This window comes from Apis mellifera, linkage group LG14 (genome assembly GCF_003254395.2).
Source record: "Apis mellifera strain DH4 linkage group LG14, Amel_HAv3.1, whole genome shotgun sequence".
NCBI classification, from domain to species: Eukaryota; Metazoa; Arthropoda; class Insecta; order Hymenoptera; family Apidae; genus Apis; species Apis mellifera.
This window is the reverse complement of record NC_037651.1, coordinates 8,374,740-8,399,415: the sequence shown is the minus strand read 5'-3', so window position 1 is coordinate 8,399,415 and position 24,676 is coordinate 8,374,740. Positions and strand designations below refer to the sequence as shown.

The window sequence follows — 24,676 nt, the reverse complement described above, 5'->3', positions numbered from 1 at the left end:
CTCGAGCATAAGAGAAATTACGAAAAATCAAAGGAGAATTATCAGCGAAAAAAAGAAAAAAAAAACGAATGCAAAAAAGAAAAAAAATGTGCCACAATGTGAGTCAATATACGAATCGTAACATAGCAAATTACAACGCAATTAGAGATGACACGGTTGAAAGGAATAAGTGTAATTGAAAGACGGAATAAAAATTCGAGCAAACGTTTCGTTCCTTGGCGACACTTTCTCTTTGAAAAAAAAATCGAGAAAACCGTTACTCGCCATTTTCACTTTCCGTTATCGCTTTCGGATCATCGGAGATACGCTTTATCGATGGGTAAAAAAGGGAAAAAAAGAAAAAAAATGGGCACCGCGATCGATGATGATCGCGATCGATCGGGAATAATATTCGATCCGGATCGCAAGCATTGGATCGAAGATCGGTAAAATTTGCGATAGATAAGAGGCGTCGGTTCGAATGGAAGAAATTGCCGGTGATAAGGAACGGTTTCGACCAATGAGCGGCGCGAAAGCGAGCGGATCGCCGGTACCGAAGAGCGATTACAACTCGGTAACGGAACGAGGATCGAGCGAGGCGGCGACGAGCAGTGTTGCTCGGCGCTCCGTTGCGCGTCCCTGCTGCTTTTCTGCGCGGTCGCGTAGCGTTTCACTGTGACGGCGCAGCTGCGCGTGCCACCGAGAAATTATGTTGCCCGGTTGCTGACACCGCGAATACGAAAACGGGAAGAAGCGAGAGAAGATCGCACGCGATGCCCAGCAAATCCCCGCTCGCTCGTACGCCTTTAAATGCCCACCGAAAATCCGACAAACGTCATCACGGCAATCGTCGTCGCATTAGAGAAAGTGGATAGCATCGAATTCGTGCGAACCTCCTCCTCCGAGCCGAGGACGACCACCATGGACGACGGTAGGCCTCTGTTATTTTAAACGTTGCTTGTGGTGATGGTTGCTGGGTGGAAATGGATTTCGATTCCTCCGTCCTTTCCTTTCCTCGGGCAGGAAAAGGAGAAAAATATGCTTTGGATATGCCGATCATGCGAATTTGAAATGGGATTCGAGGGAGAAGGTTCGAGAAAGATCGAGACGAGTCGACTTGAATTTTCCGATTAAAAAAAAAAATATAGGGATATTTAATGCGTCGGGATTAATGCAAGTTGGAGCGAAGCGAAGAGATTGGCGATGAGCGGTTATTGAGGTATTGAGGCGAACGAAGTGTTTACGTTTATAGTCACGCTATAAAAGTAACAGCGAAACTTTCCTTTGCGTCAGTCGTCGACCGGTCTCCGGTTGCTCAATGTTACGCCAATACTTGCGAGACAATCTCGAATCGATACGAGATTCGAAACTTTGTTCCAGGCCAGGATTCGACAGACAAAAAGAATAAAAAGTATCCCCGAATTTAGCACGCACGAATCGTGTGTCGTTCAAATGCATAATCCATATTTATTATTCGTTATAAAAATAACGCAATTTCGAAATAGCCACGCTTCTTTCTAAGACGTTCCATTTAAAACACGCAATAATCTCGATGAACTTTGACAATGAAAATTAATATAATATCGTTCTGGGAATCACGAATATTTATATTTCTCGAGTAAAACTTTTGCAAAATCAAATTGATCGATCGATCAAAGGAAATTTATAATTTAAACTTCGATTCGGAAGATATCTTAACTTAAGACAGAAATCGAAAGTGCCATCTTTTTTCGTGGAAGAAAAAAATAAGATAAAATGAAAGATTATCGAGAAAGTTCTACAATTCTTTTTTTTTTTTTTTCGAGAATTTTCACGTTTCTTCGAAATGTCGCGCGCGGCTAAAAATGCTACGAATTCAAAGTGGAGGACGCACTTCGCTGCCCTAATTATCTCACGAATGACCATTGTCCACTCGAAACGATTCGTCAATTAAGAGGCGACGTATTTAACGAACGAAGTTACGAAGATCTCTGGTGGCCGAGATCTCTGGATCTCTTAAAGTGTTCTATAAAGATTAAAAAATATATAACGATTTAAAAAGTTTAAAGCTCTAAAGAAAAGAAATCTCGATTTCGATATCATTGGCGTTAAAGTGTATTAAATATAATATCGAATGTTATTTCAAATAAGTATAAATGATTAATCGTTATTTAATGTAAAGATTAAAAATCGTAAACGATACAGATAATTATATACTTTTTATATTTTCATCAACAATATCGAACAATACGTTTTTTTAATTTTAATCGAACGATCCGATTAAAGTAATTTCCGATTTTTCAATTTGCTACATTATTTTCTACGTATTTGTTACATTATTTCCTACATTGGTTGATTCTTCTATTTACTCGTTTTATCAATAACAACAGTTCGTCAACCTTATCAACTCACCTTATCATTGCATATTCGTAATATTTTTTGTCTGACCCGTGACGTCTTCTTCTACTGCGAAGAAACACGCTTTGGAAAATCTCGCCAAAGTTGAACGAGTTTTCCTTATCGAAGTAATAATTATATGTCGTTCTATGCAATCATTGCAACGTATCTAATTAAATAAATTTACGCATCTCTCGACGAAGAGATTTGTGAAAAATATCTTCCAATTAATCTAAGATATAAGAGAGATACCAGATTTCTTTATCTAAATAATCAATGTTTTTTATCGCTTACAAAAACAATTGAATACGTGATATTTTTATATTTCTCTAGGAATCGACGATATTTCCTCGTCGATCGGGCTCCTCCGTTCGTAATTTAACAGATATAGAAATCTCGTGGTTCGTGATAACCCCGAAGGTTATCACTCGTTGCAATCAGACATCATTCACGAATCAAAGTAATTTTTTTCTCCGCCTCGATCTCTGATTGAGAAAGACACGGAGACCCGGAATTATCGGAAGATGCAAAGATATACCATTTTGAAATCTCGTCGAATCTCTCGTCGTGGTTGATTTTCCTACTATAATAAAAATAGATACAAGAAGCGGAAATAATAATTTTCCATGTACCATTGAACGTTTCTCGAAACGATGATTCCGTAAAATAACAGTGGTTCGGTGTGCAACCTTGAGTCAGATCTATAATTGCCATTAATCGCGCGTCTCCAAATATGATATTTCCACGCGCATGATTTTGCATCGGATCATGCATCAGTCGTAAATAAAATAGTTAATAATTTCGGTGGAATGGAAATGGCCGGAATGTTTCGACGAAAGAGACGAAGGAAAGGAATCAGGGTCGGAGTCACTGGATTATTATAGATCCGAAAAGTTCAAACGGCCATGACGATGGTCGAGCGGCGCTTCTAAATTCGCAGGAAGCGAGGCGGGACAGAGGCAAGCGAGCGAATAAGTAGAATATGAGACGATTTTCATCGAATCGGTCGACGACACTACTCGAAAATAGCATGGAGGCCGAGACGGGTCTGTCTTGCGCGGCATTTATTCGAATTTGAAATCGAGCCTGCCAACGATTTATCGCGTGAATCGTTTAAGAGTTTGCTCGGTGACGCGATGATTTGATAAGAAAGAACGAAACGAGGAAAGTCTTTCTTCTCTTATAGAGATATCTTCGAATCGAAATAAATCGTCTCGACGATTCGATTGATCAAATAAAAATTTCTTGTTTGAACGAAAAAAAAGGAAAAAAGAAAGAAACGCGATCGATAAGATAATTTTCTTGAAAAAAAATAACGTAAAAAAAAAACCTCTTGTAAATTTCGACACCTCGATAATAAGAAAGTAATCTTTTCGTTTTAATAGAATCGATAGAATCGTTGCTCGCGTTTTTTTTTTAATTATACGCATCTCCTTCAAAAATTCGAATAGGTATTCGAGCTATCGATAAAACTAACGGCTGAATTCAACAACAAGACATTATCGGGTTGCAAACATCAAATTCCTAGATGTTTGCAGATGGAACGTGACCGATTATCGGATAGACGAATTCGTAATAAGAGTATATACACTGGGCTTTATTTGATCAATAAAATCGCAAAACGCACACGTGAAACGTGATCGGATATAGGAAACTATGATAAACGAGATAAACGCGAAACACGTGTCACTTAACCGGAAATCTTACGATTCGGAAAAATGAGATAATTAATAATCATATAATTAATAAGCGTCGCGACTTTGGTCGCGGGAAATTGCGTGTCGACGCTTACGCAATTTGCAATATTCACCTTACATAAGTTTCGCTATCTCTTGGCCGGTATATAATGACGACATCCGAGAATTCTCGAACGCGGTATGAAAAATTCAAAAACCAACGATTCCTGGCGAGATTAGAGAAATCGAAAGAGAACAATTCCGGGGAAAACGAGAATAAATCTTGAAACGTTTTTATTAACGCTTTTCCTGATTCTCCACATTCTTCGTATGTATAATGAATGCGTAATCACCGAATAAATTAATCGCAATTCGACGATGAGATTTCCTCCGGTCATTAACGATATCTCCGTCATTGATGATTATCCGTTCTACTATCTGACCTATAGTTGATGGATAGTGTCGCGTTACCAGCTTGTCTTCATTCAAACAAACATGTCCCTGTTATCGTTAAAACATTGAAACATAATCTTTAAACGATACTATATATAGAAGAACATGCGGCACCACTTGTGATTTTGAAAATCGACGCTGTTTTACGAAGCTCGCTTACGAAGAGAAGGCTTCTGTCGAAGAGCTCGAATAGTCGTTAACGCGTCGAGTGAGCTAAGAAGGATTAAAATCGAAGTTAACCAAAAGAGGATACGGGAAAGAAATCCCCCACTAACTGCACGAGAGTTAGGTGTGAACGTTTCAGACAGTTGGCACGTGCTGGCCACGGTAAAAAGAAAGTTAGCTCGAACAGAGTATTGACCACGAGGCTCTCGGGCTCGTTCAATACTCCGATGGAGAATCTAAGCGAGAGAGGGAGTAAGAGCGAAAGAGAGATGACGAGTATCATAAAAGCAGGTAAAGCGCTCGATTTGCCTGGGTTTCACGGTTACAATGCTTGAACAAGTATAGTCCGCTAACTACTTAAAGGATAATGGAAAAGATATCGCCATGAAAACGCATGCATTTTAAGTCCCGTGCAATTAACAGGGCCGTCCTCATGCCACGGAAGGCGATTTAGTGGGAACAAATGAGTCACGAACGGCAACGTCGTCGTAGGTCGAGGCAGAACCCAATGGTAGGGATATCTCAGGCACGACTCCGATAAAATTGGGGCCCCGAGCTTACGGTTAGCCCTTGAGAGTACGACAATGCGTATGAAATAACGAGTACGAGATCGAAAAATTTCGATAATAAAGTCGCTTCGATCGATTGTTTCATTCGATCGTTCGATTAAAAAAATAAATTTAATCGAGCCGAAATTTGAGATTCTAAAATGACTTTCGTGACTCGAGCAAAATTATAGAAAATTTTCAACAGTTTTATTATCTGTGAGAAATCGCTGACAATTCGTGTGAACGTTCGTACAAAAATCAACAAACGACAGCAAGTATCTCGACGAATAGTTTTACGTTTCTCGAAACGTTGACAAAGCGTAATCGAATCGGTATTCGTTTCGAAACGTGATAACGGAGCTCGACACGTGGCGTACCTGAAAAGAGGTGACGAAGAGTACAGCCCTGAACCGGGATGGAAGCAGGCAAGAGCGCAAGTCTTCTGCTAATGCCAAACGATTCCCTTAATACACTCGCGTCTGGAATCTCGTTGTAATTGGGTTGAACGCTTTGTGCCAGCTGTCGCATACTTGTCAGTATTTCACAGTGATCGTACAAACCGGTCTAGCACGGAACTCGGCGAGGGGATCGCGGTTGTCGAGCGAGAATAATTCAAGCGAGCACGGTCGGAAAGTAAGAGAAGGAGTGTTAGAAGCGCGACTCGAAAGGAACGGCTGGCTGGACGCCATCTTAGATCCATCGCGAGCACGTTGCAGACAAAGCGGTCGAAGAAGGTCCGAGGAATCGCGAAGTTTCCGAGAAAATAATTTCCAGGCATGCGAGAAGGAAAGGTGTCATTTTTCCTCGAACGTGAACGCTTATAAAACCCACACAGTTTATGTCGACAGAGGCAGAAGTGGTGCTTTCTGTGAGCGAGAAAACTACGGTGCGGCCGCAGATGCATGAAACGCAAGTGAAACGAAAACGGTGTGCAAAGTGACTTCTTGGAGGAGAGAGATTTTTTCTTTTCTGTTTCCTAATTTACGGGGTCCTAAAAGGGCGGAGCTGATAATCGACGCGAGCGAACGAATTGAAATTTCCAGCATGAGTAAGATACTAGGTACAAACTATTGCACCGTGTTCTCTGTACTTAGAAGTCCCGAAGAGGGTGAATCGTTTAAACGGATCATCTGAAAGAAGAATTCGTCGACGAGCGAAAGATAAGTTGGAATAACGTGAAAAAGAGAACGGATTTTATTATTATCGATAGTCAATCCGTCGAGGGCGATTAGTCAGAATTAATCAATCGGATTAACGAGCGATTGTCACGAGTGAATATTAGTGTTAAAAGAAGTGTGTCATTTTTTCGTGCGTGAAAAAATAAAGTGCTTATTCATTCTAAAAATCATTCTAAGAACTCGTGGGAGTCGTGTGATCACCTTTGAGAAAGGAACTTTAACATTGACGTAATCGATTCTATATATAGGTGTTCGAAATTCGCGAAACGGTGAAGCGAAACGGACGTTATACCAGTGAGGTGCACATATTTTATTTCGACAATACAACTTTTACTTTTTACAGATCGTTAATCGAGAACTTTTCGATCGAGATTTATTCGTATACTTAAAACAGTTGAAAAGTCGAGCTTCGTGACTTCTCGACTCGAGGCCGTGAAAATAAATTTTTTGCTCGTTTCAGTCATCGATTACGCGATCGATAGATCATTCGTCGATTCGATCGTGACCATTTGACCGATAACGCAGATCTCTGTCGATCGAAGAGGATCAGAAGAAAATACACAAGTGTGATTCGAGCCGGAATTGACCAAGTCGACCAAGTTTCTCTGCCGATCGAAACATCCGACGGCATCCAAAATACTTTTATAACCCGTAATGTATTTGAGATCGCACGTACAGGCAGCAAAAGGGAGGCATGAGAATGCAAGAGAGGCGATAGAAATTGGCTGCGGAGCAAAAGGCCGAGATAACATTGGACCAGCCGCGAGAGGCAAGGGAAAGACGAAAAAATCTCTGGTGAACTGCTGGGATTTGGAAGAGCCTCAGCTGCTTCATCCGAGATCGGCCGACAGGGATTCGAAACAGGCGTCTGTGCGACGCGGTATGAGCGAAGGTGAACGAGCAGTGACCACGCCACGAATTGGCTGGCGAAAGCTCACCGATCCTGGCGACTGACACGAATCAAGGAACTCGGGGGCAGGTCCGAAGCGATAGCACCAGCTACTGTTTCATAGCCAACGTCGTCGTTGTCCTGCCACTCAACCTAGCCACTGCCGCCTCAACTCTCGTGGAAGGATCTTCGAGTCCCGACCCGTACGACAGGATACCGCTATATCCTGACGCGTCCTCGATTATTTAATGTCAGCCAAATGCAAGAGAACGCTCCGTTGAGATTTACATCGAGAACATTGAAGACGGACCCGAAAATGGCGGGCAATCGGTGTCGGTAGCAGACGGGGTTATTGCCTAAAACAGCCGTCTCCTCGTCCTGCGCTATTATTGGGGGACGAACGTTTGAATCGTTCGCTTCGTTTCGGCTAGATTCCCATTTTTCTCTCTTATCACGAGTATTTTATCCTCGTCGATCTCCCTCTGAAGCCAGTTGACGAACTTTCGTGTACTATCCATTATTTTTTTTTTCTCTCTCTTTTTTTTTCTTTCAATATTGTATCGTTGTTATATAAGCAAGCAACAAGGGCCCATGATTGGCCCATAGACAATAAATCGTAGTCGATAGAAGAGTAGTGGTAACATGTAGTTGTGGAACATACAAGATAAAAAATTAGGAAGAAGGACAAGAAACGTCGAAAGGGAAAACGCTGTCGTGATACCGCAAATAGTATCCTCGCTGAGTGATCTCTCGCGAGACCACGAACAATTGTACCTAATTAAAAAAAAAAGAGAAAAGAAAACATATACACATACATATATATATATATAAATAGATACGTGTGTTACGTATACATATATATATATATACACATATATATAAAGAAATATACAAGATTCGTATTTAACTCCTGCTCCTTTTCCTGCGATCATCATCATGCCACCCACTCCGAATAAATTGAACTTGAGCTTCGCCAGAAACGCGTACAACGTGTTTGGAGCGCGCGGTACCAATACCACTACTGACCATCAGCGCGAGCAGAAAACGGAACTCTTAGAGGGTAAGGAGCTTGGATCATCGCCTAATTACCCACCTCAAATTATTTGGCAACGATTCCAAATCTTCTATCGTCCTTGACGATCCTTTCGTATCGAACTATCTTCCATAAATATCGCACCATTCAATCGATATTTCATTCAATCAACGATCACGAGTATTACACGTTGTTACGATCCAATTTATCTCATCCAATTATTTCTATAAAATTTCTTCACCCGTCGTCAATAATATCGATCTAATTAGTTGGGTGTTTATTGTGCTATTTTAGGTACCAAGAGCAATGGTATACTTCATCTAAAGAATGGCATCGATTACATCAATCCTGGTGAGGAAGATCAAATGGAAATTTATGGGTAAGCATCGTGTGTCAAAAGCGTGTCGATCAATTAATTACAACGATGTTAAATATATATGTGTTTTTCTAATTTTTTTTCCAGCTACAAAAGGAACAAAATTTTTACCGCTATTACTTGGTTCTTGATTATAATCACCGGAGGCCTTCTTAGATTGGTCTTTCATTGGATACCACACTTGATGTTACTCGCGACTCATTCCAAATGTCAATTAGAAAACGCAGACACTGTTTTACTGGTGGAAAGATTTCAAGGAAAGCATACGAGCTATCATGTGAAAAAATTAAAGACTTTGGCCGCTGAAGATATATTGTAATTATTCTCTAGTTTTTCCTTACGAAATTATAATATTGCAATTATCCTTACGAACAACGATATTTTTATTAATATCGCAAATATAATTTTTTTTTATTTCCTTTTTATTTTTATTTTTATTTTTATTATTTTTTTTTTTTTTTTTTTGCGCATTTAAAGAAGCAAACCCTTCGATGGAAAATCGTTATTGGATAACGAACCTTGGATGGAGAACGGCAGTATGATAACTATCAAGGAGGTAAAAGAAGAATATCCGACGCTGTCGTTGCATTTAATCGGTGGACAATTTAAGCGTAAGAATTCAATTTAATTTAAAAGAAATAAAATTTAATTTAAAAGAAAGAAATTTTCTTTCGTAATAAAAAAATCGATTAATATCAATGTAATATTTTTAACGTACAGAGGTTTCTTCGATCGTTCTTTTCCATTGCAAGAAATTAACTTACGTTTGGGATCCCGAGAGATCAGAATTTCTCAAGCTTCGAGGTTTGGACGCCGGTGTTCTAACTTCCACGTTGCATCAAATGCAGGGATTGAATTCACTTGAGCAACACATGAGGCAAATATTTACAGAAATTATTATATAAAAATGATCGATTCTTATATTATTAAACATTTTATTTAAATTTATTTATATTTCTTTGTTTTCTTACAGACGCAGCGTTTACGGAAACAATGAAATCGTGATTCCAGTAAAAAGTATTCTAACTTTGCTCTGCCTCGAGGTTTTGAATCCATTCTACGTCTTCCAACTGTTTAGCTTCGGTCTCTGGGTTGCTGACAATTATTACTACTATGCCATGGTTATCTTGACCATGTCCAGCATTGGTATAATCATGGCAGTCTTCCAGACTCGTCGAGTACGCGATTTTCTATTCACTAACTCCTCCACTGTCCTAAATTCGTATCGATAATCAAGCCTCGATTTGCAGAATCAACACAACTTACGATCCACTGTACACTCTTCCGATGTGGCCACGGTGATAAGAGATCGGACGACCGGGCAAACAGCGACTGTACCTGCTGAAAAATTGGTGCCTGGTGACATATTGGTTATCCCCTCTCACGGTTGTTTGATGCCTTGCGACGCGGTACTTCTCACTGGAAATTGCATTCTGAACGAATCCATGTTAACCGGAGAATCGGTTCCTGTCACGAAAACGCCTATTCCTTCGTCCAATGAAGTGATATACGACACCAAGGAGCACGCAAGGCACACTCTCTTTTGTGGTACCAAAGTTATTCAAACCAGATACTATGGATCGGAGAAGGTAACTTGTATTCGAATTACTTGGTAGAATATTATTCTGAATCATTTTTCTATTGAATAGACGGTTTAATAAAAAATGACGGTGCAATTTATTTTACAGGTATTAGCCGTGGTTGTTAGAACAGGATTCAATACAAGCAAGGGTGGCTTGGTCAGATCCATCATGTATCCTCCACCTGTAGATTTCAAATTCGAGCAAGATTCGTACAAGTTCGTAATCTTGTTGGCGGGGATAGCTAGCATCGGCGTGATTTACACCATCGTGACAAAGGCTATCAGAGGTGTCCCTAGCAACCACATCGCTCTAGAGGCGTTAGATCTGATCACCATAGTGGTACCTCCAGCCCTGCCGGCAGCTATGACCGTTGGCCGTTTAGTAGCGCAGAGAAGGCTCGAGAAGAACAAGATTTACTGCACGAGTCCAAGAACTATCAATGTATCGGGATCGATCGATTGCATTTGTTTCGACAAAACCGGGACACTGACCGAAGACGGCCTCGACATGTGGGGCGTGGTGTCCTCCGTCGATAGGAAGTTCCAGCCACCCGTTAAAGACATCGCGTCTTTGCCACTGAACGATCTTCTAATCGGAATGGTAACGTGTCACGGAATCACTATAATAGAGAATCAACCCGTGGGTGATCCGCTTGACTTGAAAATGTTCGAGTCTACTGGCTGGACGTTGGAAGAACCCGATGTGTCCGATACATCGAAATTCTCTATGCTTTTTCCTACGATAGTACGGCCACCTAAGGGATCCAAGCTGCTGAAGAAACTGCCCACCGAGATAAGAATATCGCTCAGCCGACAAAACTCCATGTCTTCGGACGTGATGGACAACATCTCGTTGAACAACCTCGATACCACGTTGGCTGCTTCCACCACGGAATTGGGGGAGCAAGGTTTAGAAATTGGGATCGTTCGTCAATTTCCATTCACGTCTAGTCTTCAGAGGATGAGCGTGATAACGAGGACCCTGGGCGCTAATCATTACGATCTCTACTGCAAAGGCAGCCCAGAGATGATACTCAGCCTTTCCAGAGCAGAATCCAGTAAGTGTTGCGACAAAAACGATGTATTATGTTTAAATAAATATTTGTTTTTTTCTTTTTTTCTTTTTTTAAATTACAATCAATCACGTTGTTTTTACAGTTCCACCAGACTTTGGCACCGTGTTGCAAGATTATACTTCAGAGGGTTACCGTGTGATCGGCCTCGCGCACAAATCCTTGAACCGTCTTCCTTACGCCAAGGTTCAACGATTGAGTCGCGAGTCTGCCGAGTCCGACCTCACGTTCTTGGCGTTCGTTATAATGGAAAACAGATTGAAACCGGAAACGACACCTGTGATCAGCGCTCTAAACACTGCCTGCATAAAAACCGTAATGGTGACTGGCGACAACATGCTGACTGCGCTCTCAGTCGCGAGGGATTGCGATATCGTGAAACCAGGTACACCCGTTATCGCGGTCTCTGCCACCCAACAGAATCAGATGAAGCCGCAGATCTACTTCACGAAGAGCAACAGCGAGCCGTCAACGACACACGCGGATCTTAGCGAAATGACCGATCTGAACAGTGTAGCTAGCTTGGAAACAATTGAAAGTGGCTTTGGGAACAAGTACGAAAACGATATCAATTATTTGTCCGACGAGTAAGTTCGTCAAATCTGTCCAACCGAACAACCGTGATTCATCTGGTTTTTTTTAACATTTATTATTCCTCTTTCAGCTTGCAACATTCGCAAAACAAATACGTGTTTGCGCTCACGGGCAAAACGTGGGCACTGGTCAGGCAATATTATCCGGAACTGATTCCCAAACTCGTCACGCGTGGAGCAATTTTCGCAAGAATGTCGCCGGACCAGAAGCAACAACTCGTTCAGGAATTGCAATCTTTGGGATACTACGTTGGTAAGCGATCCCAATCAACTTCTCTCGAGATAATTAATATAATATTTTTAATTTTTAATTATTAATATAATTATCAGAAATAATTTAAAAAATTCGATTTGCAGCCATGGTGGGCGACGGGGCAAACGATTGCGGAGCTCTGAAGGCAGCCCATACAGGGATCTCTCTCTCCGATACCGAATCATCGGTGGCGTCGCCCTTCACCAGCCGCGAAACCAACATTTCCTGCGTACTTACCGTGATTCGCGAAGGCCGCGCAGCCCTGGTCACCTCTTTCGGAATTTTCAAATACATGGCGAGCTACTCGCTCACCCAATTCATTTCCGTGATGTTGCTGTACGGCATCGAGTCGAATCTAACGGATATCGAGTTCCTCTACATCGACCTGTTCATCATCTCGATCTTCGCCTTCTTCTTCGGCAGTACCGAAGCCTACGACGGACCCCTGGTCAAGACAGCCCCCCTCAACAGCCTCATCAGCACCACTCCGATTCTGAGCCTAGTGACGCAAATTTTGATCGTGGCACTGTTTCAATCCGTCAGCCTGTGGCATCTCGAGCAGATGGAATGGTTCGTGCCGTTCAACGCCACTCTCAAAGCTGCCGAGAACAAAGACGACGTGAGCTGCATGGAAAATTACACGGTTTTCATAATCAGTTCCATGCAGTATATCATTCTGGCTGTGACGTTCTCGAAGGGCCATCCGTACAGAAAGTCTCTGTTCACGAATTACGGCCTGCTCACCTCGTTCATCCTTCTCACCCTCTTCTCCGTCTACCTCGCCACCTTCCCCTTCGAATGGCTGAGCAACTGGTTCGAGCTGATACTCCCGGACGACGTGGGTTTTCGTTTCATCCTGGTCGGCTACGGGGTCGCCAACTTTCTGATCTCGTTGCTGATGGAATACGTGTTCGTCGACTACCTCGTGTTTAGGAAATTGCGCTACCGTTGGCACAACGTGGACAAATCGAGGCGAAAGTTTCTCGCGATCGACCGCGACATGGCGCGCGACTTAAAATGGCCGCCCATCTCCCAGGAGCCGTTGCCCGAGGCGGCGCCGGACATTCTGATCCGTCAGAACGTGACCGAGATCAAGATCGAGAAACGGGTGCCCGAGCCTTGCCATCCGGCCGACACCAGCCTCGTCAACAATCCCATCTGCGCCAATTTCAAGCACTTCGGCTCGGCGAGAGAGGTCACCCTGAATCCCAGATCTTTGTTCAACGATCGCAGGAACACGATGTCGATGCAAACGGTCCCCTGCTTCGAGGACAGGGACACGGTCGCTGCGCAACCGAACACGGAGCTCGCGGGGAAGAGGAGATACAATTCGGAATCGGAGAAGGGGATCAATCGATACGAAAAACCGTTCAAGAGCCACAGCACCAATCCGATCGCGACCTTGCCAAGGAACTCGGCCATGGCTCTTCAACCGCAGAAATTGAGGGATTTGAAGAACATCTTGATGCACAAAAGCGAGGACGGCCTGTCTCCCGCTACGCAAAGTGTCCTTGAACTCGATATTCTACCGTCGTAGAAGGGAACGATTCACCTTGATTCGGATTCGTGGAAAGTGGCATGGATACTTGGAGCAACGAGGAGAGAAGCAATAATAATAACACGGAGGAGAAAGCAAGCGAGCTTGCTTGTTTGCTGGTTGTTCGAAGTATCTGCACGATTTCTTTTTCTGGGATTGGACCGCCACGATGCAATCAATTTGTCAGTGCATTTGTTGCCCCATGACAAGATGTTGAGACTGTTTCAATCGGAACCGTTTCGAGAACGTAATCGTAATTTGTAAGAATCAAGAAGATCAGAATCGAAAGCGATTCACGATCCATCGATCAAACCGGCGACATTTCCGACGCGATCTCTAAATCTAAAATATCGTTCACAAGAATGCATTTAGAATGCCGCGGGCGTTCATCACGACAGCTTGATAACCGGCGATGCTCGATCGAGCACCTCGATCGGGTCCCTTTTGACCCGATATTTCTTCGTCCTCCTCCTTTTATTAGTATTCGAGCGTAACCACTCTCAAACGAAGAGAGAGAAAGTATTATCGTTAGTTTATTTAACTTAGAGAAGATGAATTTTAACTCGCCCTGTCGCCCAGGGTTTAAGCCTCTTCTTATACAGGAAGAAAACAACAAGATTTTTGACGCAGATCGTACGACGTAGATAGGTAGAGATACTTTTTTCTTTCTTTTTTTTTTTTTTTTCCTCTCCCTTTTTTTCGAGAATTTTCGCGTTTAAACGCCGTTTTTTCTTTTTTTTTCACTGCGGTTTTAAAGATATTACTTAAAATTACGAAAGAATGATATATACGGATACGAGCTCCATGTGACAGGTATGCATAGCGAATCGAAAGTAATTTTTTTTGTAAATTAGACACAACTAGTAGGGAATTGATGATACATTTCCCGTTTTCACGACGAGCGTTTTTTTTCTCTGTCTCTCTCTCTTTCTCTCTCTTTCTCTTTCTCTTTTCTTGATCGTTTTTTCGGTGATTGAACAATATCTAGTCTGATTTCATCGGCTCGACGCCAATAAGTTGTTGTCAAAAAGTACGAGGACCGAAAAACGACGCTCGTTGACGAGCGTCGATCATTGAAGAATCGTGGAAGGAAAAATTATTATTTATTATTTTTCGTCGCGAAAGCGGGAAGCATAGCGTAATTCTTTTTTTGTTGGTGTGTGTGGAAACATGAAGAACTATATCGTAGTTTATCCCAAGATTATCTTACTTAATCGAACCTCGTCGACGCCTCCTACGATCCTGCAACGCAGAAGTTTTGACACCCGTTGCCACGGATTGCTTATCGTTGAAACGAATAAACGAGAGATAAATGTGTACTTATTATACGCGATGAAAAAATCACTTAAAATTAAATACTTAAAATTTAAAAAAAAAAAAAAAAGAAAAAAAGAAAAAAAAAAAAGGAAAAAAAAAGCGTTGCCCTGCTATTAAAGCAACGTATTATTATGCTTGCGTTGAGTTATATCGGTTGTCGAATAACAAAATATGTTTTTAATGTAAAGATTTTCTTCTTTCTGTTATATACACCCTTCCCTCCCTTCCTCAAGAATGACAAGAAGACAAAATGAAAACGAAACGTTTTATTAAGCGCGAATTCACGCGCGCTTAATTTACAAACATGATACAATTTCATCATCGCCGAAATATAAGATATATATTCTTGCCGCAAAGGACTCGAATTAAATCGGTTGTTTTAAGAAGAAACTTTACACGAGTTACACGAGTTATCGTAACACGGCCTTTCGTTTCGTTCGTTTTTTCGAGGAAAATATTATACGTTGGATCGCACGACGAACAAAAGAAAACGAGTCCTTTCGAAAAATGCTTCGATCAAATGCTCTGCCCCCTGACTTTTAATCGCAATCTGTTCACAGTTGTTGTTCTCGAATCCAAGTTACTTACTACGGCGCACATTGCTCGGTGGTAAAACTTTTGTTTTGTAAACTTTGTTTCATGCAAAGCTTTTACAGAGAGAATTTATTTATTCTCTATCCCTTTCGATTATCCCGCTGTTTTTCGCCCCGCTACGAGTTGATGACGTACGTTATCCAGTCGACCGTTTTCGCAACGCGATGATAGATCCCTGGCTGGCCGGGCTGCGCGCACGAGTAACCGGCCGAGACGATGCCTATCAAGTACCATCGCCCCGTCTTCTCCAGCATCAATGGCCCACCGCTGTCGCCCTACGAGAGCAAAGAAAAAGATATCGACTCGACACGAGTCCTCCTCCTCAATCGTTCAACTTACTTGGCACGAGTCCTTCCCTCCTCCGCGGTAACCAGCGCACATCATCTCGTCGTAAATCACCACGTTGATCCCATTGGATCGGTGCCACCTCTCGCATATTCGATTGTCTATCACGGGCACGTCCACAGCTTGGAGGGTCTTGGGCCGTAGCCTCGATCCTGGTAATTGTTATTCTCTTTTCAAGGAATACATATAATAATATCGGCGTATCGATGAATCATTGTATTTACCAGCCTGCAAAGCGCCCCATCCAGCGGCCCAACCGTACTGGCCCAAGAAATCCTCGTTCTTCTCGGGCAAACAAATGGGCGCTATGTGGGGCATGTAATGTACCGGTCGATCCAATCTAAGAACGGCCACGTCGAATCTGAAAAATCGGGGAAAAAAATCTTTTCGTTTCGTCCTATAATAGTTCCATAACGATTAATCGTCCCACCTGTCGGCCTGAGGCGTGAACTTGAAGTAAGGATGAACGCGTATCTCCCTGACCCCGAACGTGTAAGCGGGCAGCGTCTCGCTGGCCGAGTTGACGACGTAATCGCCGAGGGTCACCTGGACTTGACGCGCGGACGCCCTGAACAAGGAAATGAATCGAAGGGATGAAATTTGGGGAGGGTGGAGTGACTTTCGACTTACTTGGCTACGCAGTGGCCGGCTGTCACGACGTGGAAACGATTAACCAGGGTGCCCCCGCATCGGCTCGATCCGATTCGTATGTACGCCTGAGGAAAGAGTGGAAAAGTGTTTTCTCTCCGTTTGTGTTAAAGAAAAGAAACGAACGATCGATCGATGAAAAATCTGACCTGCCATGGAAAACTGCCGAACCCCGCGTCGTCGCCTCCCACGATCCTTCTCTGCGCGGTCTGCTTCGAGGCAGGTATTCCGCAGCCTGCAATTAATTACATACAACGATCTTGGAATCCTTATAAGTGGATAAGTACGAGCTGTCCCTCGGAATCGATTCCGTTCATTCGCGGATAATTTCTCCAGGAGTTAGTGTCGGATATAATTCTTAACGTAACGACGTCCGGTCAAAGTCTGATTGGTCTGAGTTAACACCGTTGTTACACCGAGTTAGACTTGGAGTAATTCGATTGTTTGACCATTTGAGAAGAAACAAAAAAGAAAAAAAAAAAGATTGGAAAGCGTGAACTTGAACGAGAGGAGGAAAAAATTTTCCGTTTCTTGAAACTCGAGATCGTAATAGGGGGAGGGGTGGGGGGGATTGTTTTCTCGCGAGTTGGGCAAAAACCGGAAGTGGATAACGAAACGTGGAGGATCACTCGCGTGACAGGAGGACGCGATTCGAAGACCGGTGCATGCAGAACGGATTCACGTTTACCTGTTTACCGCGATGAGCATGCAAGATAAGAACTAAGTGAAGAACCAGTCGAGAAGAATTAATTGGAAGGAGGGAGGGACGAACGTTAGGTTCGTCGCGTGCAAGATTCGTTCGCGAATCGAGAGGGAGATAGGAGAAAACGAGGTTGGCTCCCTCGTGGTTTCGAAGGTGCGAACAGAGAAAGTGAAGGTTCTCGATGACAGTGTGGAGGAAAGTGCAAGTGCTAAAGAGACGAGTAATTTGCAGGCAAAGAACGTTTCGACATGCCGAGGAAAGTGCAAGTGTAACGTTTCGTAGAAAAACAAAACAAAATAAAACAAAACAAAAAAAAAGAAAGTAAGAGTAAAAGAGAAATCGAAGATAAGAAACGGCGAGATAGAAGAAATAGGATTCGGGTCGAGAAAGAAAAGATGGAAAGAGAGAGAGAGAAAGGAGATAAAACTCGTCTCGTTTGAAAAGAGAAGAGACAGAGAAAGAGGTGATCATGCTAGTAGTGCAAGAATCGGATTGCATGCTTTCTGTAGGAAGCAGGACTTACGATCGTCGTTGACTGTCTCCGTGTAAGTATCCAACGAAAGCGGCTGAGACTGATCTCTAGGTGCCTCAATCAGGTTATAATCGGAGGAGCTGCCTTTCGGCTCTCTCCTCTGACAACAAGCGAACATGATACCGCCGCAACTGCCGTCCAAAAGGCCAGCGGACATCCAGCACATTAGAAAAAATTCGCAGCTTCGTCCGTCACCGCACAACGTATCGTCACCCTTCCACAGCGGTCTTTTTTGTTGACGCGGCTCTGCACAAAACAGGGCAAACTGTTTTTTCTTCCACTTTTTTCCTTCCATCCGCGCCTCCTCTCCCCTCCTCGAAAGAAAGAATCGAAACAAAACCAACGGGACGGTACACGGCTTTGCTCTTTTGGCCCCTCTTAACCGTTTCTTTCTTTCTTCCTTCCTTCCTTCCTTCCTTTCTTTCTTTCTTTTATAAAAGAAGGTCCGGACCGACGATCCGATTACTCCAAGCCTAACTTCGGAACACACTTTCGCGAGAGAAACGAGAACGTTGAATGATATTGGGCAATGAAATTTTGAAAAGTGTCGCCGATACAATCGCGATTTAATAGAAATCGTAAAAGCAACAGGAAGGAACGAACGTTTCTTTCGTAAGCGACGTATAGGCGGAAATGGTGACGGATACGGGTCCAGTGTCACAATTAGTTGCGACACTTGGGATATTGCGCGCGGAGTCTGGTTAATTTACAGTTATCCGATTAGCACGAATATCCGTGGAAATGTGACGTAACGCGTCAGCTATCGATTACGCTCGTTAACGGATTGACGAAACACCGGAAAACGGCCGTGCGAAACGGGTTTTTCAACAGGTACGATCGAGTCCATCGATCTCTGTGTCGATACACCGTTCACGGGGTGAAAAACGTACCTGACTCTAACCTAGGATAATCGTCGAGCGTTTGCTTTCGATGATCTGAAACAATAATTCAATTTCTTAATAACAAGATAAAAAAAGAAGAAGAAGAAGAAATATCTACGAACGAAAACTCAAGAAAACAAGAAAATTGATAAATAGAGTTAAAAGCCATCACTCGAAATTTATAAATCTAATTTAATTCGCAATCTCCTTAATCGTGGAGCTTCTCGTTCTCTAATACGACACACTACTCTTACCTCTCGCGTCATCCTCGAAATCCGGCAAGTGGTTGGACTGTTGGAAGAAGGAGGAGGGCGCGCTGCCGCCCACCGGGGGTGGAAAGTCATTGTCGCGGAATATCAAGCGTGGCGTTCGATGGCCCATCACAGGCCTGTTGTAATCCGAGATGGGACTCCTCCAGACCGATTTGTGCTGCCTCCACGACGGGAAACGTACTCCAGGGTGCAGACCGATGTTCCTCCCTACGGGGGGACCGCCACCCTCGAACAGATAACCGGCGGGGCCGGTTGGAAACCGGACGTATCGGCGTCTGCGAGGCGAATTGAGGGTTAACTCGGTTCGATTCCCCTCGTTGCTACGTCCCTCCGTGTAGCCGGGATTGAAGATCGTCTTCGACTTGCCAAGGCTCGATCCCGATATCGATCCGGCACGACCGGTGGCGCGATTCGACGAGATGACGAGGAGTATTCCTATTAGTATCCATTGGCACGATCTGGCTGCATCCATCATTTGGCTGCAAATTTGCAAATTTAGGAAGATTTTTCTTTTTTTAAAGAGGATAGTAGAAATAGTAATTGTAAGAAAATTTGCATCGGTGTTCAAAATATACATCAGCTGTTATTTCGTCACCTTTTCTCGTCTCTTTCGTCTCGTCTTTCTTCTCGTCTTTCCACATTATACAAGCTTCCTTGCCGAATATATTTTGTGCAAAGTGTCTGAATTTATCCCCCGGACGGAACGGGTTCTCTTTCCAAACTTATCTCGCCACTTTATTTCGCCGATAGCCTCTTTCAATTAACTTGTGCAAATTGTTAAACATTTGATACGATATCTTTCGGGTATAGCGAGGCGTACCGTGGTGTAAAGTGGTCGAGATAAAACGTGACGAAAGAGCAAACAGTCCTCGACAAAGAGAGAGAGACAGAAAGAGAAAAGGCGTCGTAATCGATTCCATTTTCTTTTTTCTTTTTTTTTTTGCATAATAATTTTAAGAATCGAATTCTTTTTCTTTTTCATCTTTTGAATCGCTCGATCTTTCCTTCATTCTTTAGAATTTCTTCCGACATTTTCTCTCCGATCTTCGAGGCTCGCGTGTCTCCTCTAATCTATTCGGTCCCGATTCGGCCGATCGCTGGAATCAATTTTCTAAAGAATAAACCTATCATGATCGAGGTTAACGAGCCACGGAAAGCACGCAGCTCCTCACGAATCCTTTTTTCCCTTTTTTCGCCACGAAGCCAATTCCAAGTTGCATTACACGCGATCATTCGTGCCCCCGTCTCGTCGAAACGAAAACCGTCCCGTTGAATTTTCGAATATTCTTTCTTTAACTCGAATCGACTCGATCTGCTCGAGAAAAGAAGAGATTCGTTCGGGGAGGATATGTTGTTTGCGTCACGGGTGAAAGTAAAAAGAGGGTCAGGCCTCTGAAGGAAGGGAACGAAACGCGTCGATTAATAATAATAAGCCAAGGGGACTCGAAGGAGGGAAACGAGCAGCATCCTCCTTGGTTGGCCAGTTATCGAGAGCGGTGGAGGAGTGAAAACGCGGGGGCGGGAATTTTGCATCGGATTGGGCAACGGTATTGCTTTAATCACAGGCCGAGCCACGTTCAGGACAATTTAACCGCGTGACGGTACTTGTCACTCCGTTTCGTAATGGGCGATTTAAAAATCGGGAAGGCCGAAATCGGGAGGGTCGGCCTTCCCGTTGTCGTTGATGAATCAATGGAAGAGGACGAAGCAGGAGGAAAGAGAAGAATCTTGAATTGGAGGATGATTATTCGTAATTAGATTAGATGAGAAATGGAAGAGAGAAGAGAGTTTAGCAAAGTTTTAAAAAAACGATTACGATCTTTCCTTTCCTTTTTTTTTGTAGATAATCGAACGTATCGAACAATCGATGTAGAACGTCCTTGCCGGAATAGCACAGGAGTGGAGTGGTGGAGAGAACGGTTCGATGTGTTAGTAGGTCATTGGCTCTGCCGTGTAGAAGTGAAAGTGCGCTTCTTGCACTCACGGCAGTGTGAAGTTCACGTTCACGCTGCCACCCGCTCCGCCGGAAGTTACGAGCCATCTTTTTCTTCTCCCCTTCTTCCTTTCGGATACCAATCTGAAGGAATCTCGATCTTGCGCTCATTAGACGACGACGACGAAATATTATGGAGAAGTAAGCTCGTAACTGCGACAATTTTTCTTTTTTTCCTTTCCTTTTCCTCAAGTTTCGCGGGAGTTGGCACGCGAGACAGATAGAGAGAGAGAGAGAATGATAACAAGAAAAGTGAAACCCGGTAGAAAAGGAAATAAATCCAGTCTCTAACTGGATTTAAAGCTGGTTTGATCCGCTGACGCGGTTCGCTAATGTTGTTTTTAATTGTTGTTTTTCTTCTTTCCTTCTCTGCCGGGCCTCCGTTAAGGAAGAGAAAATTGCCGACCTTGCCATCTTGACATGCGTCGAGAGAGGACGAAAGCTGTTTCTTTTTTTTTCGTTCTCTTGGAGCAACAGCTTGACTTAGGATCTTTTATCGATTTGACAAGCCTTGCTTCGACGATCTTTGCTTGAAAAATCGAGGAATTTAGGAAAATTCGAACGAGGAGGAAGGAAGAAAGGAAGGGAGGACGGACAGGTCGAGGCGATTTACGCGAACTTTCACCTTGCCGCGGCTAGAAGGTTGGCGGTATATCGCGCGCGCCGATGGATCGAAAGTGCCTTCTTGCTCGAGAGTTTCTTCTCTCGCGCGCTGTACGCACCGCACGCATAATTGTCGTAGTAGTTTCGTTCCCCGGCCGTTCGAGAAAGCCCCCTCCACTCCTCTCCTTCTCCCCCGTCGCCCGTTGGCGCGGCGAGGTGGTGGCCGGTGGCTGCCGATTGGCGCCACACACCGGTCCCCGACATCCCAAATTCCGTGTGAACCGACATTAAGAGCGCGATCCATTACTTTCTCTGCAACGCGCACAGGCGCCGTTTTACTTTCGCCGAAAACGAACGGACGGAAGAAAGAAAAAAAAGGAAAAGGGGGGAAAAAAAGAAGCCAAAATAAGAGAAGCACGCGCGTGAAATTTTGTTTTCGTCCGATCCGCCCGGCCCCGTTTTCTTTCCATCGATCGCCTCTGCCATCGTCCTTCCTTCGGGAAAAATCGATGATCGATCTCGTTTCTCATTGTTTGTATTGGCTCGATGATTTCCGCGAGGGAGCGACACGATAATCGAGAAAGAAAGCGAACGAAAGAATCGAGATGAGGAGGGATTTCGAATCTCTGGAAATGGTAACGATAGTTTTTCTTTTTTTTCCTCCCTCCTTTGATTTTTCGATCGAGAAACGGCGACCTTGATCGGTCCTTTAACGCAACGTTCCGCGCCCCTTTCCTCGAAGGAAACCGGTTCGAAGAAATCCGAACGCGGGCAAAGTTGCGCTCTTTCTTCGTGGCCTTGAAAAGAAGTACTAGCTCGTTCGCGGTCTAGTTCGCGAGATACCCCTTTTCACGCCAACACCAACACTTTCCATTGTGTAACGAACCCCTCTTCCCTCCCGATTCAAAAATTTCTTGGAGATCTCTTCTCGATCCTTTCCTCTCCTCCCCCCCCCTGCGACGAAACAAAACGAAACGAAACGAAACGATCGCGGAACGATCTGCATTGTTACTTTCTAGGAGAAATTAATTCCCTCGTAAACGGAGTAATCCCAGCCAAGGCCGAGAGTTGGAAACGGAGAAAAAGTGTGTCGAACAAAACGCGAATGTGTCGATCGAATATTCACGTATCGTTTTGCCGATCTGTAATTTATCCCGCTTCTTCTTATTCAATGGATAGATAAAAATCTCTAATATAAAATTTCGAAACGAGCGTTTTAATTACGGGAGAAAGAAGTGTACGATATCGTTTCGTTTTTTCGCGTGAGGAAAAGAAAAGAAGAGAAAAGGAAGGATGATTAGACGGAAGGGCATGTTCCGTGGGACGTTGTCGCGCGTTTCTCCTCAAACTTGTATCGGGGAGTGGTGTTACGTAAACGGGGAGTGGTGTTTAGGCAATCGGTAGAACGGTACCGAACCGTGCATCCTTAATGCTCGTCCCCTTTGCTCGTCTCCTTTTGGAAAAGAACGGAAGTACTTTCACTCGCTACGAGATCGGAAAGTTGAATATTTCGATACCCATTGCCAATCCATTGCCGAGAAATTTTCTCTCCTTGTAATCTCTCTGTTGAAATGCGAATATCTACTCGTTTCTTTCGGAATTAATTATTAATCATTCACGAATTTATTTATTTATTTCGCGAAGTTTCTTCCTCTTCTTCGATCACTTTTTCTCCGCGTTCCAAATAGAAACGAATCAACGATCCACTTACTTTCAATTATGGAAATTCGACAATTTCACGTGGACGCGCGTGATCAATCGAATTAAATTACATCCAAGTCCATTAATTTCCCGTCCCGTGTTAGGAAATTTAAATGATAAGGCTGCCTCGTTCGATCGAGTACAACTAGTTTCGTTTACGTTTGGCGCACGTCTTGCACGGCGAATACTCGGTGATACAGCTTTCTTTCAAAAGCTGATCCAGACCTTCTCACTTTCACTCAATTTTTCCGATGGCCATCGCGCGGCTATTGTATTACAATTTCCAACGCATCGACTCGAATGAACGATGCAGCTTGTAATTTTCTACCCGCTCCTCGTTATTATTCCCCGCATTGCCCGCCTCGACCTCGTACAACACCAACCTGTGCCGCGCTTCGCTTTCCGTGGATTAAATTTAAAAAAAAAAGAAAAAATCTCGGGAAAGAAGGATCTCTCACGGAGGGGAGAAAAGAATCTAATTAAAAAATATTCTCCAAATTGCCTGTCCGAGGAGATATCCCACCGAGATTTTTAAAAAAAGAAAGAAAAAAAAAATATTTCTCCGACGAAGGTCCGCGTATTCTTTTTCTTTCTTTCTTTCTTCTCTTCTCCTTCTTCTTCCTACTCACCAATCTGTCAAATCAAGCCCGATCTCGTTCCTCCGTCTTCTTCGCTCTTCTTCCTTTCTTCTCTCTCTTCCAAGAAGCGGTTCCTCAAAAGAAACCCGCTCCACCCTCTCTTCCTCTTCTTCTTCTTCCTCTTCTTCTTCTTCTTCCTCTTTTTCTTCCACGTCTATCCTGAACGGTCCTCACCACCATAACACAATCCTTCTCACTGATATATCGCGACACCCTTCATCTATTTATCGCGATTATATTCCCTATACAGAATCGACCTAAGACCTAAGAAAAGAGAACCTAAGACCGTCCCGACATTCCACCACGGTCACCCAAGAATATCGGCTTCATGCTTCTTCGCACCGGTATCTACATCTTCACACTTTCTTCTTTCTTCTTTCTTTTTCTTTTCTTTCTTTCTTCTTCCAACGACGAAAGCCGAACTTTTCGAGTTGGTTCGTTCGAGAGGGAGAGAGGGAAGGGAGAGAAAAAAGAAACAAACACGTAAAAATTGGACGATTCACTTTTTTTCCCAACTTGGCTCGTTTTCCTCCCACTTTTGTTCTTTTCTCTCCACTTTTTGATTGATCACGATCTGGCCGAGGATCCTTCCGAGGAGGAAGGAAGATCCACACGATGGAGGGCCTGCACCATGTCTATCCTCTCGTCTCGAGGGGCCCCGGTCGCCTGCTCGCCGTTACCCAGCCCGTCCGCTACGTCGGCTCTCACTTTCTCCGCCGAGTAGTTTCATTTCGGTAC

General features: G+C 43.6%; 2 protein-coding genes across 6 annotated transcripts; one reads left to right on the top strand and one right to left on the bottom strand.

The window, feature by feature from the left end:
• The first annotated feature begins 396 nt into the window (after positions 1-396).
• On the top strand, positions 397-15,209 carry LOC410527 (probable cation-transporting ATPase 13A3). Of its 3 annotated transcripts, none has more exons than XM_006564911.3 (11): positions 397-910; positions 8,592-8,676; positions 8,761-8,988; positions 9,151-9,284; positions 9,394-9,550; positions 9,647-9,851; positions 9,924-10,262; positions 10,362-11,313; positions 11,414-11,915; positions 11,993-12,174; positions 12,279-13,711. In XM_006564911.3, the coding sequence occupies exons 1-11, from the start codon at positions 790-792 to the stop codon at positions 13,709-13,711; spliced, it is 4,338 nt and encodes a 1,445-aa protein (XP_006564974.1). In that variant the 5' UTR covers positions 397-789. The 3 variants fall into 3 exon arrangements, with proteins under 3 accessions (XP_006564974.1, XP_006564975.1, XP_394006.4); XM_006564912.3 differs by lacking the exon at positions 397-910 and adding an exon at positions 4,680-8,324 and having other exon boundaries at positions 11,414-11,882; positions 12,279-15,209; XM_394006.7 differs by lacking the exon at positions 397-910 and adding an exon at positions 8,201-8,324 and having other exon boundaries at positions 12,279-15,209.
• Positions 14,844-24,676, bottom strand: LOC410526 (serine protease 42). Of its 3 annotated transcripts, none has more exons than XM_016916019.2 (10): positions 23,930-24,676; positions 18,986-19,485; positions 18,741-18,785; positions 17,842-18,096; positions 16,765-16,850; positions 16,598-16,683; positions 16,398-16,535; positions 16,192-16,328; positions 15,962-16,119; positions 14,844-15,897 (listed from the first exon to the last, which is right to left on the bottom strand). In XM_016916019.2, the coding sequence occupies exons 2-10, from the start codon at positions 19,476-19,478 to the stop codon at positions 15,739-15,741; spliced, it is 1,557 nt and encodes a 518-aa protein (XP_016771508.1). In that variant the 5' UTR covers positions 19,479-19,485; positions 23,930-24,676; the 3' UTR covers positions 14,844-15,738. The 3 variants fall into 3 exon arrangements, with proteins under 3 accessions (XP_016771508.1, XP_394005.3, XP_006564973.1); XM_394005.7 differs by having other exon boundaries at positions 18,986-19,482; positions 23,930-24,675; XM_006564910.3 differs by lacking the exon at positions 17,842-18,096 and having other exon boundaries at positions 18,986-19,482; positions 23,930-24,672.

Coding starts and splice junctions, on each gene's coding strand:
- LOC410527 (XM_394006.7), top strand. CDS start 8,201: ATGCCACCCACTCCGAATAAATTGAACTTGAGCTTCGCCAGAAACGCG. Junction 8,325..8,591: donor GAAAACGGAACTCTTAGAGG/GTAAGGAGCTTG, acceptor GTGCTATTTTAG/GTACCAAGAGCAATGGTATA. Junction 9,551..9,646: donor TCACTTGAGCAACACATGAG/GCAAATATTTAC, acceptor GTTTTCTTACAG/ACGCAGCGTTTACGGAAACA.
- LOC410526 (XM_016916019.2), bottom strand. CDS start 19,478: ATGATGGATGCAGCCAGATCGTGCCAATGGATACTAATAGGAATACTC. Junction 16,851..17,841: donor GGAGACAGTCAACGACGATC/GTAAGTCCTGCT, acceptor AATTAATTGCAG/GCTGCGGAATACCTGCCTCG. Junction 16,684..16,764: donor TCGGCAGTTTTCCATGGCAG/GTCAGATTTTTC, acceptor CTCTTTCCTCAG/GCGTACATACGAATCGGATC.